At 46.2% G+C, this 16,922-nt stretch overlaps 1 protein-coding gene across 2 annotated transcripts in view; it reads right to left on the reverse strand.

Moving 5' to 3' along the window:
* The window catches only part of LOC131271886 (diacylglycerol lipase-beta-like), a 31,423-nt gene that overhangs the window by 3,997 nt on the left and 10,504 nt on the right, over positions 1-16,922 (reverse strand). For both annotated transcript variants that reach the window (XM_058273453.1, XM_058273454.1), the window contains exons 4-8: positions 3,968-4,065; positions 3,674-3,886; positions 2,622-2,734; positions 1,301-1,853; positions 1,095-1,218 (exon numbers count right to left, since the gene is read on the reverse strand). In XM_058273453.1, coding sequence (XP_058129436.1) covers positions 1,095-1,218; positions 1,301-1,853; positions 2,622-2,734; positions 3,674-3,886; positions 3,968-4,062 — 1,098 coding nt within the window. In that variant the 5' untranslated portion in view covers positions 4,063-4,065. The remainder of the gene's footprint in view (positions 1-1,094; positions 1,219-1,300; positions 1,854-2,621; positions 2,735-3,673; positions 3,887-3,967; positions 4,066-16,922) is intronic.

A 16,922-nucleotide genomic window follows, 5' to 3' on the forward strand; every position in this document is an offset into this window, starting at 1 on the left:
GGCATGTCATGTTTTGATAGGAAACAAACGTGCCGTATTGGTTCCTGCCAAAAACGCGCGAGAAATAATCTATAATTATTACAATGCGACAGAGCACATTAGCCTCGAACTGTCACCTAAACAACATTAGTAATCTAAATGGGAAGACACCGGGCCGGGAACGGGCAATTTGCAAACCCACGGCCGGCGCCCGTCAGTCAATTCTGTCGCCCGAAACGTAGAACGCAATATTCTTCGTCGTTGCGTAGCGAGGCCGGGTGATAAGGAATAATATCGCCCGAAAAAATGGTGCACTCGTAACTGGCCCAAGTTCGGAACCGGTTCACCGTGTAGGCGGCGGTGGTGGCTTATCACAGCGAGAAAGTGAACTTGGATAGTTTCAAGCATACACCATATATTGGCAGACACGACAGAGGCCGATAGAAAGTGTATATAAAACCACCGACCGGCGGAGGTCGCGCCGAAGACTCGTGTGTCTCGTTGCGCGGGAAAGTTAAAGTTTTGCGTCAAAATGAAACCAGCCGTTGGATTGCTGCCAGTGTCGATCGTTCTGGCCGTGGTGGGTATGCTGGTTGTGTCGTGCCAACCGCTCCAGTGTGACGATCCGGATGCAAACGCGGAGGAAACGTACGGCAAGTTGCAGGTGATTCCACCTGCCGACGATGAAACCGTGGATGAAGGTGACATTTCCCAGTAGTAAAGAACAATGCTAGTCTTCTAAATCTTTCACTCAAACCCTCTTTTTTTTCTTGTAGCTCCCATCGCGCTGGCAGATGAACCGGTTAAACTGACTCCTTCCAAGACGCAGCACGACATAGTAAAGTCACGGAATTCGAAGTTTCTAGGCGTGGAAAGAAGCTCGGAGGAGCACTAACGTCGCACATCGCAGCGTTTTCTGTATCCAGAATGTTTCCTATTCCTTTCAAGAGTTCAGTACATCCGAATGGTTCGTTTTCCGAGCATCCGAACACTGTTATTGTGTTGTCCATTTTCTTTTGCCACAACCTTCCGAAAACATGTTCCCTTTTCCCCTGGCCGAACTGCTCTCGGTGGGGATTTCCACCAAACCTCCCAGCAACCGGTGTGTGGCATACCTCAAATACATGATTTTTGAACGACGCGTGCAGGACGTCCTCACTTCGCAGGCGGGACGTGTACCGTACGCCAGCCAGATGACACAGGCAGCAGTTGTCGTCGATGATAATCTGCGGCTTTCGTCTGCAACGAAGGTGGGGAGGGAAATTACGGTTAGAAAATGTTGCTTATTGAAGGTCGACACTTGGGTGGGTCACCCACTTACCGGAAGCAGGCACAGCACGTCATCTTCGGTACAAGCCGGTACGGGCCGGTGCAGCAGTTCAGGTAGCACACCATCGGCCACCCGTAGGCGGCCAGTGCGAACCGCAGAAAGTGTCGGGCGTTCTTGATCGTCATCCAGGCCGGGGAGGTGGCGAAAACGCGCGTTATGTCGGTCGAGTAGCGCGGCCCATCGTCGTTCAGCATCCGAATGCGACGCATCTCGCGCGTTTCGCGCTTCTGCCGGACCCGGAGCAACACGCAGCCGGCCACGATGTCCGACGGCACCAGGTCGGTGCCCCGGAACAGTGCGCTCAGCAGGCTGGCCACCTGAGTGAACGCTTCGTGGCCGAACTCGTCCCGCCGCAGGCAGCAGAACGCCCACCGGAACCGGCGGAACCACAGCTTCGACACCTTCCGGTGGATGGCGGACTCCGTCGGGCCGTTGTCGTTCGTGTCCCGGCCGTTCTTGTACTTGGCCGAGCCGAGCGGGTCGAACACGATCGCCAGCCCGAAGATTATCAGCGCAAACACTACCCAGTTGAATAGTACGATTGCTGCAAAACGGGAAAAAGATGGGAGGAAAAGCATTTCGTTTCAGTTTTCCAACTCACTAATGACGCACTTGTCGCCTAATGGACACGTGTCGGCCCCCGCTTAACACCGAGAAAGTCGGTTCCATTTGCCTTATACACAGACATTTTATTACTTTTCCCCACTGCAAACCACTTTGAACAACCGATAAAGTTTTGCTGACTCTGTTATTGCTCATTGCTCAACCCAGGTTGTGCTTCCGAGAAGCCTTCACAAATAAAACAAATCCCCTCGGTCCACGAAAAGCCCACGAATAAAACTAACATATCATTAGACGGTTTTAATGGACTACATCATTGCTAAACCGGAGCTGCCTGCCTTGTTGAGTTGAATTATGGTCAACGATTAAAGTGTGGAGTTGCGGTGAGGTGTAAACTAAAAGCTAGTAGCTCGAAGCGGGAGGGGATTTTCCATGCGACCAGGTTACGCCCGGTTGTAATGGAACATCATGATTCGCCGGAATTAAGTGTGCTCCGTTCACAACGCATGAATCACCGGATGTGTCTTGTGAGAGAAGGAGTCTTTAATGGAGGGAGAGATTGAAGTTTTACTTTCCACACCTTGTGGCCATATATTGTACAAGTGTTTTAAAATCTCCTAATTTACTTTGAAATTGATACAACCATCCCCACCCATAAAGCTAATCGACTTTCCCAAGTAATTTTGTGCGAATAATCTAAAGCAAACAGCAACCTGTCCATAATTACCGTTCCCTTTCAGCAGGAGCTTACCTTCGATCACAGTTCTCGATACTTTATCGTTGCTGCGGCACTGGAACGTCCCACAGAACGCCCACATCGTGCCGAGTACGTTCAGTCCCGTCTCCGGGAGGATTAAAAGTATTCTGTGAAGTGAAGCAAAGAAGTACCATGAAATTGCGTCATTAATCAATAATAAAAAACAAGTTCCATAGGAAATGTTTCAACAACCAGTTATTTCTAGATGAATCTTGAAGTGAATTTTAAAGTTTTGTTATGCACTAAAATTCTTGGAGATTAGCCATTAAAAGATTTACGCTTACAGTTTTAAAAAGGGAAATAAAAATTAGAAAATTACAATATTTTTGCGTATAATAACTACTTTGTATATCGTTACTCTGTTATTTACAATTTGTAAAATTCGCTTCAGTTCCAACGAAAATTTTATTTTATTCCGGTTTTAAATGTTTGCCGTAGCAAAAAATTGTTTGCTATTGTTTTATCCCTAGTGAGCAACAGCTAAATTAAATATTTTTTTACAAATATTATTTGTGGAAAAGAGTTCCATCTGATGGGCTTTAGAAATTGATATTTTTCGAAGGTGTTATACAAGCTAAGCTGTATACAAGGTGCTATACAATTTCGACATTCAAACCTTTCGTATAAATTGATTTACAATTTCTTTGGCGAGAATCAATCGTTTTGAAAACTGCCCAAACCTTTTCCGACTCTTGCTTGGATTAAACCTTATCATTTTTTATTTACAACAAAAATCTTCATCAGGCAAATAATCAATTATTTCCTCCCACAACGTGGAGAAGTTTTCCATTCCGTAAGGATTGCTCTAGTGTTTTCCAAACTATCCTGCACTGACGTCAGTTATCAATTAAAAGGACGAACTGGAACTGGATCGACCTTAGCAAAACTTTAATTACATTAAAATAATGTTAGCCTTAGGTGCAAACTTTATCTTCCGCCTTCCGGCGGAAGCCACCCACGGACGCTAGGTAACAGATCCCAACCTTAGTTGTCTATTTTAGACCGTCTATCCAGCCCGATCCGATCCGATTCTCGATAATACTCACTTTATCACCAGCAATGGCGCCACCAGGCGGCGCTTGTGCACCTCGGTGATGCTACCTTGGGCGCTGCGGTTGACTAAGAGGACGAGTAGTACTATATTTACACTAATTAACACTATGGTCCCGACGAGATAGATCCGCACCGGGAGCCCATCCTCACCGCACTCCTCGGTCACGTTCCAGTAGGTGGACGTTACGCATGATATCAGTCCGAGCCTGTTTCGCGGGGGAGGAAGAGAGAGAGATGAGGAGAAGTTGATGGACCCAACACCAACACGGCCGCACGTCACCACTTACCACACGATCCGGAAGCAGATCTCGAACACGCACGGAAACACAAGGTCGTCCGACGCGGCTAACCATTTCCGGCCAAACAGACGCAATGCCGGCATGACCTGGAGTGCGGGAGAGAAAAAGAGGAAATAGAGGAAAAAGAAAGTGAGAACAAATGTTGAAATCTCTGCCCGGTGGTTTGCTGGAATTGTTTTCATCATTCTCAAGCGGAAGGGAAAAGCGCACCGGAGCCGGGTTTGTGTTTGAACAGATGGAAACCCCACGGCCGATCCCCCTACACTTCCCAACCGTTCTAGATGCAGCTGTTGAGGGACTGACCTCGGCCCCCGGGGGGTGAGGTAAGGGGGAGAATGCAGTTTCGAAACCTCGACGCAACGCAATCGGCGTCGGAAGTACTAATTGATCACGCAGAAGCGCTCGGGGCTTTGCTCTGTTTAATCTGCCCACTTCCCCGGCGGATAAAGTACGGCCATAACTCCGTCCATCACCCAATCCGAACGGGGGTGCCCATTTTTCTCCCAAGCCCCGATGAATATTCATGCCGGACTTGGGAAATTTCGCTCGAGCATTGTTTGTGTTCTGGAAGTGGAAGCTCGCGCCGGGCGAAGAAAATGCGAGCTGGAAATATAAGACTCCCCGGCCCCCTAGGGGGAGGGGCAGCGGATGCGAAGATGTGTGCCGCTCTGCCGGGGTGTAATTGAATGCGTATCTGGTCGCATTCAGATCGGGTTTGGTGCTTCTAGAGTCCGACGACGCCAACGACGCCGTACACCATTTTTGACGAACTTCTCTCCACGAGCGATTCGCTCGGTTTTGCTTTAATTAAAAGCGTCTTCCACTTACCGGGGAGTGGAGGCAGTTTGTGCTGGGTTCGCTCTGTGGGTGTGTGTGTGGTTGCATAATTGGAATTTATGGCGTAACGTGCCCTCTCCCCCCGGCATATCTCTTTTCGAATTGGTTTGGTTTTTGTTTATGCCAGAAGGCCGGGGTAGTAGTGGGTGTTCACATAAGGAAATCAAACAACCGAACATGAACCGCAACAATAACAAACAGAAAATCCTCCCCATCATCGGATCGATCGTAGCGATGAGATAGACACTAATTAATCTAATCGTGCGCAAATATCAATGAAACCGCCATAGCTAAGGAGGAGGGAAGGAGTGTGGAAGGCGAGAATGGAAAAGGGTGAGGAAGGTCGCGGAAGTGTACTCTACCGAGGGCGTAGGTGGGTGGGTGGTTCTATCTCTGTGAACTTCAAAGCAAAGTCGATCTTAATCATCGAAGAAAATTGAAGAAAACCCTAGTTTTTTTTGGTTTTTTTTTTATAATTATGAGCTCTCCTCTAATCCTGTTTACGAAGAAAATTTTCTCTTAGTATTTCCCAGATTTTATTGTCAGAATCAAAAATCTAAATCAAAATCAGTTCGTTAATCAAATTGCAACTTATTTACATCCATCTCTTGATTGATCATTTTTAATATTATTTGGCAACTCTTCTAAATAATTCGCTGTCGTGCCTCGTTCAAGCTGAAGATAGGTTAGTTGCATTGTTTTTCTACTAACTATATTCATTTTCAAGGAGTTTGTAAGAGAAGATAAAATTATACTAATAGGAAACAGTTTTTCTTTTTTTCCCATTTTTGTAATGAAAATCCTAGATGCAAGATGGGTTTTGCACGTGAAAATAAGAAAATTAAAAGTTTAAGTTAATTTTCGATTAAACTTGGCATAGAAGAAGCAGAAAGTTTCGAGTATTATACGAATTTTATGAATCCAGTTCGAGCAGCAGTAAGAAAGGATATTAAATAATAAAGAGGAGTATTAAAATTGTGTCTCTCTCTTGTGTGAAAAATAAACTTCTTTACATTGACCGGCAATGGAAATAAAAACGAAGCTTTTCCCGGAAAGGTCGGGGGGAGGGGGAAAAGAAAGGGCTGCATTGTAAGTAGGATCAAGTTGTGCATTCCAAACAAGTAACACCGTTCGAAGCGGATTAGAAAACTGTCAGCTTGCGAAACGCATCGCCATACTGAGGCACTCTCCTGGAAGGACACGTTGACCCTTGGAGAAAATGGGAAAGGGGGTTTTGGGAGGAAGGAGGAAGATAAATCAAACCATGAACCAGCGAGTAGAGAGCAAAAGCAAGTGACACTTGGAGCATCGAGCGACCCTCTGGAGGGATAGCATGAATGAATGAACGAAGGAATGTGAAGAAGGGAAAGCATTTCGGGCCATAATTTACGCCCGCCTTCGCGCGCGAGGATGTTGTTCGTGTGTGTGTGTGTGTGTGGGTGGGTTGTCTCGGAGGCGGCAAGTGTCACGGTCAAAAGCTCCGGCGTCCAGCGCGTCACTACTTGACCGACCAACCGGGCGACGGTGGCCCTTGGGTCGGGGACACAACGCAGGGAGTGACACTGAAAGTCGCTGTACAAACGAACAAGACATTCCAAGTAAGAGAAAGAGATGGGGGACAACAGCATAAAGGGAGGGAGAGAGAGACAGCGAACCGGTTGAAAGGGCGTTGGTCAAAAAGGTCGTCGTCGTCGTCGTTGTTGTAAAGTAGGAATAAAAAAAAGGCCGTCGGATGGCAAACACTTGAGAGCGCCCGATTGATTGGAGGGTGAGGACGTTGGGTGTGGGTGTGGGAGGGTTGGTGAGGTGGTGGTGGAAATGCAAAATCAAAACGGCATGCTGCCGACGCCGGCGATACGGTTCACCTTAACCTTTGCATTGCGAGCCGCGTGGCCACTTCATCTCTTGCCGGGTCGGATTTTCGTTAACCCTTGGATGTAAAAGGGGCATATGAAAGTGAACGATCGAAGGTCGATTCCTCATAACTTAGGGAAGAAATGAGGAAGTGAGGAAAGCAAATAAGCGAAATAACCAATTTAATGCACATAATTTGTGCCGACAGCGGAAACATTCCAGCATCCACGCGAGGGTTAAGATGAAGTCAATTGTGTCGTCCCATTTATTGCTCTTTTCCATTTCCTCCCCGGCCACTTTTCACTCGAGCACTAAATCATACCACCTTCCGCCTTCCACCTTCCACCATTCCACCATCCTTTCCGGGCACGTGGGCAAGGATAGCCACCGCAGCATACACTAGCTGCTGGGCCACTTCTGCTGAAGCCGACGTTGATCGAACTGCTCGATTATTGCGCTGCCTGTCGCTGCGGATGCCAAGGACAAGGTGGATTACAATGGAGTGACCCGCGCGACCGGTACGAGAACGAACGGCTAGTTATTAATTTCGCGAGCACCAAGATTATTGGTCTCCTTTGGCCCTTTGACACCTCCGCTGAGCTTGCAGTTTTGATGCCTCGACCGTGGCCCCGCGTCAGCCTGGGGGCCAAGTGGCGACGACAATGTACCTTATTATTTTCCTCGAGATATCCAATTTCCCCCCCCCCCCCCCCCCCCCTGATCGAACGTTCGATAGGAGAGGTCGACGGGGGAACACGTGTCGAAGACGTTTTACTTAGCACGTGCAAGTTTTACGGCTACATTTTCGAGGCTTTCTTACAAACGGGAGCTAATTAGGTCCTAACTAGCAATTGTTTTTAGAAACAAAACGTTAATCAAATCTCGATCGAAGCACAAAAGTACAATACGAAAAGGTGGAAGCTTTACGTAACGCTTCAATGTCTTGATTTAATCCGTAAAAATGTTTTTATTGGTGAACAAAAATCAGTGCGTCCTATATACAATCGACGATATTCTACTAGTAAAAAACGCCTTTTATCAAAATACAAGCCTGCCTCCTATAAATACAACTCATTAAACTGATTTTCTTATTCCCTACTACTTTAAAATTCCACACAAAATGAAAACAACACTATGAAAAAGTGGAAAATAGCCTGTCGTGTAGCGAACTTATTGACGATCCATCCAATAGTCTGTGCGGCTGATATCGTCGCGGTTCATATCTTGATTACTTTTTGTATGGGTTTTTGACAATTCGACTCGAGAAATTCATCGTTTCTTCAGAAAGTCCTCAAATTTCCATTCCAAGAAGTAAGAGTTTTTAGTATGGAAGTCAATACTTTCTTGATAAAGATTTTTTAAAGAGATCTACACGAATGTGAAGTCTTGAAAAAATCTTTATCAAAGATACAGAATTAACTACAACATACCAATTGGTCATTCATGTTTGTAACCAAAGATGTAAACATTATTGCTTCAAACTACAAATGCGGTCGGAGAGGAAAGTCAATTTTCTTATGCCGATGGACTATTGCAGCATTCCTCCTTTTCATCGCATCAGTCTGTCTAGCCGCCGATCGTCAAAAGTCGTCCTTCAACGTCAATTAACGGCCGCAGACAGGACCTTCGCGAGTCCTTTTGCGTGGAGTGTGCAATTAAAAAGCCTACCCCAATAAAAAGGTTGTTGAGAGGGTTTTTTTCCTTTTGGAAAAGTACCCGAGCGTGGTGGGGTGGGGAGAGGAGATGCCCTCCAACCTGACACCCACCCTTCCTCCCTGTTGGCGCTGGGCGTGGATGAAAGAAAGATAATTATTACATTATATCGGCCGATCGGATCTGCAGCATGCCACAAGGTGCCCATAAATCATTCATTTGCATCGAGCGCACTCGATCACTCGACGAAGCCTGAACGGTCGGAATGGTCAAGTGGACGAGTGTATATTTCCATAAGTTGGTTTTTTAACCTTTTCTCCAAGCACCAACCACACTCCTTGTGGTTTAAATTGGAAGAAAAATCGTGGAAAGAAAACATTTCGGAGGGTAATGGAAGGTAATGGATGTTTTGGTTGCGTAATATGATCCACGCCCAGGCGGGACTGTAGTTTTAATGGCACGCCTAGGATGTCTCGGCAGGTACGCCCTGATAACATTTGTTTTAACAAGAAAAAAAAAGAAACAAAATATAACAAGAAACAAAAAAGGAGTAGAAAGTAATGATGCTTAATCAGTAAAGGAAAAAATGAAGTGGACAAAAATTCGACAAAAAACAAGAAAATGATTGTTCAAGTAGCATGTTCAACTATAAAAATGAGTAGATAATGTTTTCAAATCTGTACGAACATAAAAAAAATGTCATTAGGTTTAATTTCTACTGATGCAAAATAATGTTTTTATAACTCGTTGGCAGATCTCTAAAAACAAGAACAAAAGACTAAAAAGACATAATGTATGTTAAACAAAAAAAAATCGCTGGCATGTTTAACTATAAAAAGAGCAGATAATGTTTTCAAATCTGTATGAACAACAACAACAAAATGTAATAAAATTTAATTTCTACCGATGCAAAATAATGATTTTATATCTCGTTGGCAGATCTCTAAAAACAAGGTAAGAGACTAAAAAGGCATCATGTAAACAAGAAAATAAATCGCTGGCTAGCATCATCATGTAACATGTATTTATTTTTTCAACGATGTTATCACCATCACCACCATTGCCTTCTATACCTCATGTTTAGTAGTGCAAAAAAGATGAAAATCCATCCCTAATGCTTACAGGAAGCGACCCTCGGCGTTTGGATTAGAACGATTCCAACAAATTGCCCTGGCCGCATCTCGTACCAGGTCGTACCGTAATCTGCCAACGTTAACTACAAGCAGGTCAAAACATGAAGTGCCTCTCGGGGCGGAGAAAAAGTGGAATAATTAAAGCTTATCCTGTGCCTTTTATTCTCCCCTCCGGCCGGTCGGTTGCGGCCCACGAAGGTTTCGCCACTTTGCATTGACCCGGGTGACATGGCGATGCAATGCCTGCGTACCGAGAAAAGCCAAGGGCAAGCATGTGCGAAGATGTATGGTGGCGGGACGGACATTAGGCTCGTTGAAATTATCCAATTAAAATGCCAGCGGTTTACGGCGAGCTCGGGTTTTGGGTTGATGAAAAAATAAATAAATAAACAAAACGGAATCTGCTCAGGTGTTGCTCCATCCATGCAGACAGATCTTTCGCTCGGCGGAAGATAAGTCGAAGCAAAAAGCCCTCTCCGTTGCTTATCCGTCAATTCATCGACCGCCGGTTGTGATGGTAGACGTTGACGCCATTAATGAATCACGGATGCTGAAGTCGGAAAAGCACGCCCCTCCCAAACCTTCATTGGAAGAAAATGGAATAATCTGAACCGACAACCTTCCATCCAAATAAAATCTGGAAGGCTCGAGGAAGTGTTTTTGTTTGCAAATCTTTTTGCTACCATTTGAAACTAGGCTGGAGACGAAGCCGAATAAAGATAACGTTCGTCATCAGACTGACTATCGAACAGAGAAAGTCCAATAACATAGCACCAAAAAAGGATTGCCGTTTGATCTTGAAAAATAACTCTTTCGAATTTCAAATGAGTTAAATCGTATTTTCTATCCGTAAAATGCTTGCTCGCGGCTATTGAACGAAACTTCAATCGAAAACTGGGAAAAAGCACACGATTTAGCCCGCATAGAAAAAAAGTTTTTCTCGTCCCGAGACTTGGATTCGATAGAATTTGAGAAGGGCCATTCAACAAACCCCTCAGGAAGCGTCGGGATGCATCGCTTTTCTTCGAACGCAATTTCTAGCCCCTCGTAGGCGCTCGGCTCAAACTCGAAACCGTTTGCTTCTGGCGCGATCCAGAAGGAACGAAGTACGAAAAAAACCCCTCACCCGGATCCAGGCTATTCCAGGATTGGAATCACCTGCGCAACGATGAATATTCAATCGACGTCCGTGGCGAAGGGGTGACGAATGCTTGAACGAGCTGTATCGATGCCCTGCAATCGTGTAGGACGTACGGGGATCCGGGGAGCTAATGGTTAAGATAAGCTTTGCACAAAACCCACACCGCCCCCGGTGAATGTCCACCCACCCACCCGGAGCAAGCGAATGGAAAATTTCACTTGGCACGAGGCAAGAATTTCGGAAGCGGAGCGGAAGTTGGTCGGATTCCTCCCCAACGGGTCGAAGGAGAAATGGGTGTGCAGCAGTAAATCACGGCATGACGTACGGAAGACATTCAGAGCGAGCTTCGAAATGCTCGGCATACGTCGAAACGAGTCTACGATTAAATGGTAATGTGATCCTGTTGCGTTGGAGTTTTGCAACAGCACGAAAGCTGATACCGACGAATTAAACTTGAATGTTTGTTTTACGGAAAGAAACGTAAGGTTTTCCCCCCCAGGACTCATATTTAATTCAAAATAAGATGAGAAAAATACACCGACATGCCAAGTTAACAAAACAGGAATTGCAAGAGTAAAAAAAAAATTAAGTAAAGACAATTCCATATTACATATTTTAAGATAAAATAAGGAAAATGAATAATAAACAAATTTAGTAGATAAAAGAACAAAATAAAAGTCCAACGAACAGGTAAGAAAAGTCATATTAAGAACAAAATAACAGAGAGTTTAAACTAAAAGATGTTTGATCGTGGACTTAGGTCAAACATATAAAAGCAGTATGAATTGGAATTTAAAGAAAAAAAGAACAGACATGACATTCTCATAAATTTGAAAAAAGAATAAATAGAGACAAACAAAACTAGGTTAGCGCGGAATAAACGAAACTAAAGAGAACCAAACTGGAGACGAACGGCGACTTCTATCGTGAAGTGAACAACAAATATTTCATGCAGTCAACGGGAGAACTTGCCCTCGTCAGAATGGAGCCGCTGACGGAACCGTAAACAGGAAAGGAGCGTCAGGCGAGGGCGGGGGGGGGGGGGGCAAAAGTTTTGCATACGTGATTTCGACTTTTGGGCCATCTGTCCCGCCGCTATCCTCCCCGCACAACATTGTCTCGTTTGACGTCAATCGGCCAGAAACCGGAGGAAGAAGCCCGGAGTCACCGCTTTTCCGCGCGCGTACAAACACAGAGGGAAGCGTCTGGACATCGTGGGGTTTGGGAATCCCGGCCGGCGGTGCAAGGGCTGGTGTACCCAGGGTGAAACCTGTAAGTCATCATGCATTAGTTCCACCAGATTCGCATCTGCACATTATCCAACTACGTCGACCCCACCCTTCGTCCCACCGGTTCGGCTGGCACTGGTAGGAAGCGACCGTGCGACATGCACGGTAAACACTCCTCAGTCCGCTGGACGAGGTTTGTGGCTCCGGGCGTCACGATTTCTTGTCGACACTTTTTGCCATTTGTCGTTTAGCGGGTCTTACTCCCGGCGTGCTGAAGACGATAGACAATTTGTTTCAGCGCGCGATACCCCAAAGGTACCCCGCAGGAGACAAATGACTCTCTTTCACCTGTTCACCAGGATTGCTTGATTTTTTGTCCTCCTTGCTGCTGCTGCTGCTGCTGCTGGCTTACGGTGAAGACCAAATCGAGCGGGGGCCCTCTCGGAGGGGTCGGAAGGTAGGGCAGAGTTTTGGAGTGGTACCACAATATCGCGGCTTTAGGACGTATCGCGACGCAGAGAGAGAGATTGTACACCGCGTAAACGTGATTGCAAAAGACGTCAAACAAGTTACGAGAGCTCATTGGGTCAGGGCACACCACACACACACACAAAGACAAAATCTGCGCCCGGGGTCGAGGGGAAGGGAAACCTACTTTTTCCGAGGATACCGCACCGAGAGAGGCCGGACGATGGACAGGTTGGCGACAGGTACAGGTTGTACAAACGTTGCGAATTCTAGCGTTAAGCCAACGCTCTTCTAGGTTAGGTAAGGCAAGGGTTAGTCATCGATACGCCCGTCGGGTGATCTCCAGCGGTGGCCGGGCCCCACCGTACAATTCGGATCTGCTACCGTTTGGAGTTGCAACTCGTCTCATCCGAGGACGCCATCTGTAGCCGGACCACGTGAAGTGATCTTATGGTTCGATCGCACTCTCCTACTCTTGAGGTTAAATAAATGAACACCATGGCGGAAAGAGAGAAAGAAAAATAAAACAAGATGGTCGACAAGGTCAGGCGCAGGTTTTGTACTCGGTAGTTTGAGGAATCGAGAGGGAGAAGCGGTAGGTAAGGCGAGGGGCGATTACCGACCGACATCAATTGAAGACGGCGAAGACGCGCAGTACTTATGGAAGAGCACATAAGGATCTACGATCGCACAAGTGGTCGTCGTGTGATTCCAAGGTACAGTGCAGTGGGCCGATTCGCTGAAACTTCCAGCATGCGGCCAACTCTACGTCTCGGAGACTCCCCTCCTTTGACATCCGAGTTCTTGTGTGTTTCATTGCGGTCAAACTCCGCATTCATTCATTCGTTTGGCATTGATTTGTCTGTGTCTGAGGATCGGTCTGATCAAAGATGGATATGGTTCAGCAATGCACAACGATGTACAAGTTAGTACCCAACTACATCAAAAAAATATGGAACTTCTAGGACTACATTCAAACTACTACAAACATTACTTCAAGAGCTCTGTTTTATGGCCTCTTATTCGTGGACCTCACGATGAAGATTAGCTTGTTTTATTACGCAGGCTTGTAAGGTAAATTAAATTAATTAATTTAAGATCCACTCTTTTACGATCTGAACTCAATTTAATACCTAACCTGAAAAGGTTGGAAGATCGCACCAACTTGAGGCTTTAAATTTTATTTCGTCTGATTGGAGACGTGTCAGTATCAAACGGGTTCGCGCTAGAGTTCTCCGTTTGGGGCTGAAATCCCAAATCAGAATGGCAACTTCCAGCATAGTTTGATTGAATCCAATCAGGCCAAACAAAAACCAACCACGGCCAATGGCGTTCAGAAGGCTCTGCTCGAAGCCGCGCGACAGCGTACCAACGACAGCGCCAGAAGCAGAAGTGTCCATATTTACTTTGGCAAATATCGTTTCAACACCATCCGCCAATGCTCCACCATGCCCGGAATCCATCCCCCGCCCGATTGAACACTCTGGTCAAGGTCATGCCCGCAGTGACGCCTATCCGACCACGTCAGGGCTGCGCGGTGTTGTTAATTTTTCCGCTCATCTTTTCGTTTCACATTCTGGGTGGTGGTATATTTTTACAGCCGATTTTTACGGTTTATTTTCCCCATCCCTCCTCGAATGGAGTTATTTTCAGCCGACGGTCTATGGGCATCTCGGAGGCCTGGTCTCAGTTTGCGAACACTCGCAACATCAGCTGCACGCTGTCAAGTGTCATTATTTAGTCAAGTGCGGCAACGCGACATTCCCCCCCTGTCGAGGGGTGATTAGATGGCCACAAATTGGTCGTCACGCAATGGAGCACCAGATTTAGTACCGGTAGCATATAGCCAAACTACGGGATACCCCGGAAGAGAGCTAGAGCGCACCGTGACGTGTCGAGTTCACTGTCCGGGGTAATCCTCCCTATGGGAGTCGGAACAGTCCACACCACAGAACTCACCACCGGAAGAACGACCGCCACCGGTGTGGAGGCAGGTTTATCGATTGAAAATCAGAATACCACACACGCAGGGTTTAATATATTCGTTACGCGTTATAAAGCCAAGTTTTGCAAACCCTTGAAGTGGTATTGGTGCTGTCAAACGTCGGTTAATCATGCATTCAATCGACTTCGAACTTCCCTATCAATTAGGTTGGCACAACACGCGGTCTCTGCGGCGCTCCGATCACCACCATGGTACCAACGTCCATCAGTGAGGCGTTCGACGGTGAGGAGGAACAACAGTGGGGGGGTATGGGGTGCGAAAATGGATGATTTGATTTCCCTTTCCGTACGCCGCACGCAACCTGCCGTGCCCGCGCGAAACGTCATATGGGTTTCGTTCGTGTGGCTGCTTCCGGTAGAGCCAAGGGAGGATCAGAGACCTCGCCGGTTTGGAAACGGTCGAACCAAGGTCGACCGGAGTGGCAAAGAACTACTACACCGGCGTTTATTTAGTACCTTCTGAAGAGACGCCAACGATACTAATACTAAACCGTTAAACCTAACGTTAATACTAATTCCTTATCGTTCTGCCCTCAGACGCCTTTAAGGCTAGAAAGACAGCTCTTCAACTCAAAACTGACCTGTCGCACACGGTGTTCCGCTGACGACACATCGGACATTGGAAGCTCGTTCAACTAACGGCGTTAGTGGGTAGGTGTCGATGGGAATAGGGTAACAGAAATAGAACGCCACGCCACGCCGTTGCCTCCATTTTTATCGTTAGATACCACGAGGATGAGCTTTGCGGCGACTGTGACTTTTGTCGAGAAATCAATTCGACGGCGAGTGTGTCGTGTGTGTTAACGTTAACGGTAGCAGCTTGATACGCTCACGTACCGCGCATAACTCACAGTATGGTACAGAATAATTGGCCTCGTGATGCGAATTTAATTTGTAGCGGTTTCCTCCGCTCGCTTTGTGTAGTCCGGTCGATATTGTGACTTTATTAGCACGCCAGTTGTCAGCTTGAAATTGACACAAAGGGATCATCGTCACACCGCATCCAAAAAGATATAGGAAAATTAATTTTGTTATTTATTCAGACACAAAATGGACGCCTATTGGGGTAGCTAAACATATTCCGCTATATTCCATGTAATCGATGGAACCAAACTTGCCATATGCGTGATAATATTTGCACCATCGTTTAATTGTGGAATAATAATTTCAGAATTCGATAATGTACATACGGAATTCAATACCAGAATTTTAAGTATGTTCTTGAACGCATAAAAAAAAACAGTGCGGCCCATAGTCAAATGATATATTTTATAAGATGACGATTTGTGACATACCTCGGTCTGTACTCAGAACTGATTGCAGAAACAACTGACATTTTTGAGGAAAGGAATCTGGTCACCATATGAAGGTTAAGGTCTATTATAAACTTCATCCAGCTACAATACAACCCTCGATCAATCATTGATCCGCGTTTCGCAATGCTGTGTAGAAGCAACAAATGCCCTGTGGATAAATTTTTAGCATCGTTAAAGACTGTGAGAAACATCTCACAAGTCGAGAGAAAAACCAAATGGTACAAATTTGTCTAAATCTTTAAATCACTGAATGGTGCAAACATTATCACGCATACATTTCGAAAAAGGTGTTGTTTTTTAGTTACTTTGCTCAGACCTCTTTTCCTGAAAGATTTCTACGATTTGGCAAAACAAAAATGTTACTACGATTCGATGGGAACTCCGCATAAACGCTTGTAGCAAAACACGTAAAAACAAACTCTAAACAAACAAACAACGAGTAAAGTCGTTGCGTAGGGCATTCTTGAATTTCTCGAAATTTCTACACGAGCCGTCCATTTGTTGTTGCAGCTGTGTCAATCACGATTGAGTGGGATCTCTCTCTCTTAGCACGTACACGGGAAGGAAGCTAACAAATGGCACAGTTAGAGCTTCTCGAACATCTGCGGCCAAATCAAAGCCATTGACGTATTTTGCTCAGTCAGCTAAATTTGAAGCAGGAAAATAAACAAACAACAAAATTGACAAAACACATCGAAACAACCGCCAAGGCCATTCTTACAATTTGAAAATAAACTCCAAAATGGTTGAAGCAAATACTACATCTAATAATGTACCTAAGGTATTTGGGGGGCACGAGTTGCTATCGGCCACACATCGGCCACACACTGTACGTACACCGGGCAAATAGGAACTAGCGGAAACTGTGGGCTACTTGAACTTGTCACGCAATCGCCACCGACTCCGGGCACGGCCTTATCAAACGCACGTAATAACAATGCCAGCCACCGATAGAGCCGCGAATAGACTGAACTGACCCGGCCGGATAACGAGGCTCCACCGCCGGATAAAGCCTCCCGAAAGGGCTGAAGAACCTGGCGCAAAGATAAGATACCGATCGGGCGTGGGGAGAGGGGGGGGGGGGGGGGGCTCCGTAACACGGGCCCCTTCGTCTCTGAATGCCACTCTTCCAGCGTCCGACACACGAGGACGCTAATGGAATGAAATTGACGCCTTTGCCGGAGCTGAATTCCTTGAGTTCTGGGAACCGAATCGCACGCGGTCGAAGCGCATCCGGTCCGAGCGCCCTCCTTCTCCAGCCGGGAGACGGGAGCCCAATCAGTGAACCCTCAAAGGAGGAAATCGTAA

The sequence above is a fragment of the Anopheles coustani genome, chromosome 3, assembly GCF_943734705.1.
Source record: "Anopheles coustani chromosome 3, idAnoCousDA_361_x.2, whole genome shotgun sequence".
NCBI classification, from domain to species: Eukaryota; Metazoa; Arthropoda; class Insecta; order Diptera; family Culicidae; genus Anopheles; species Anopheles coustani.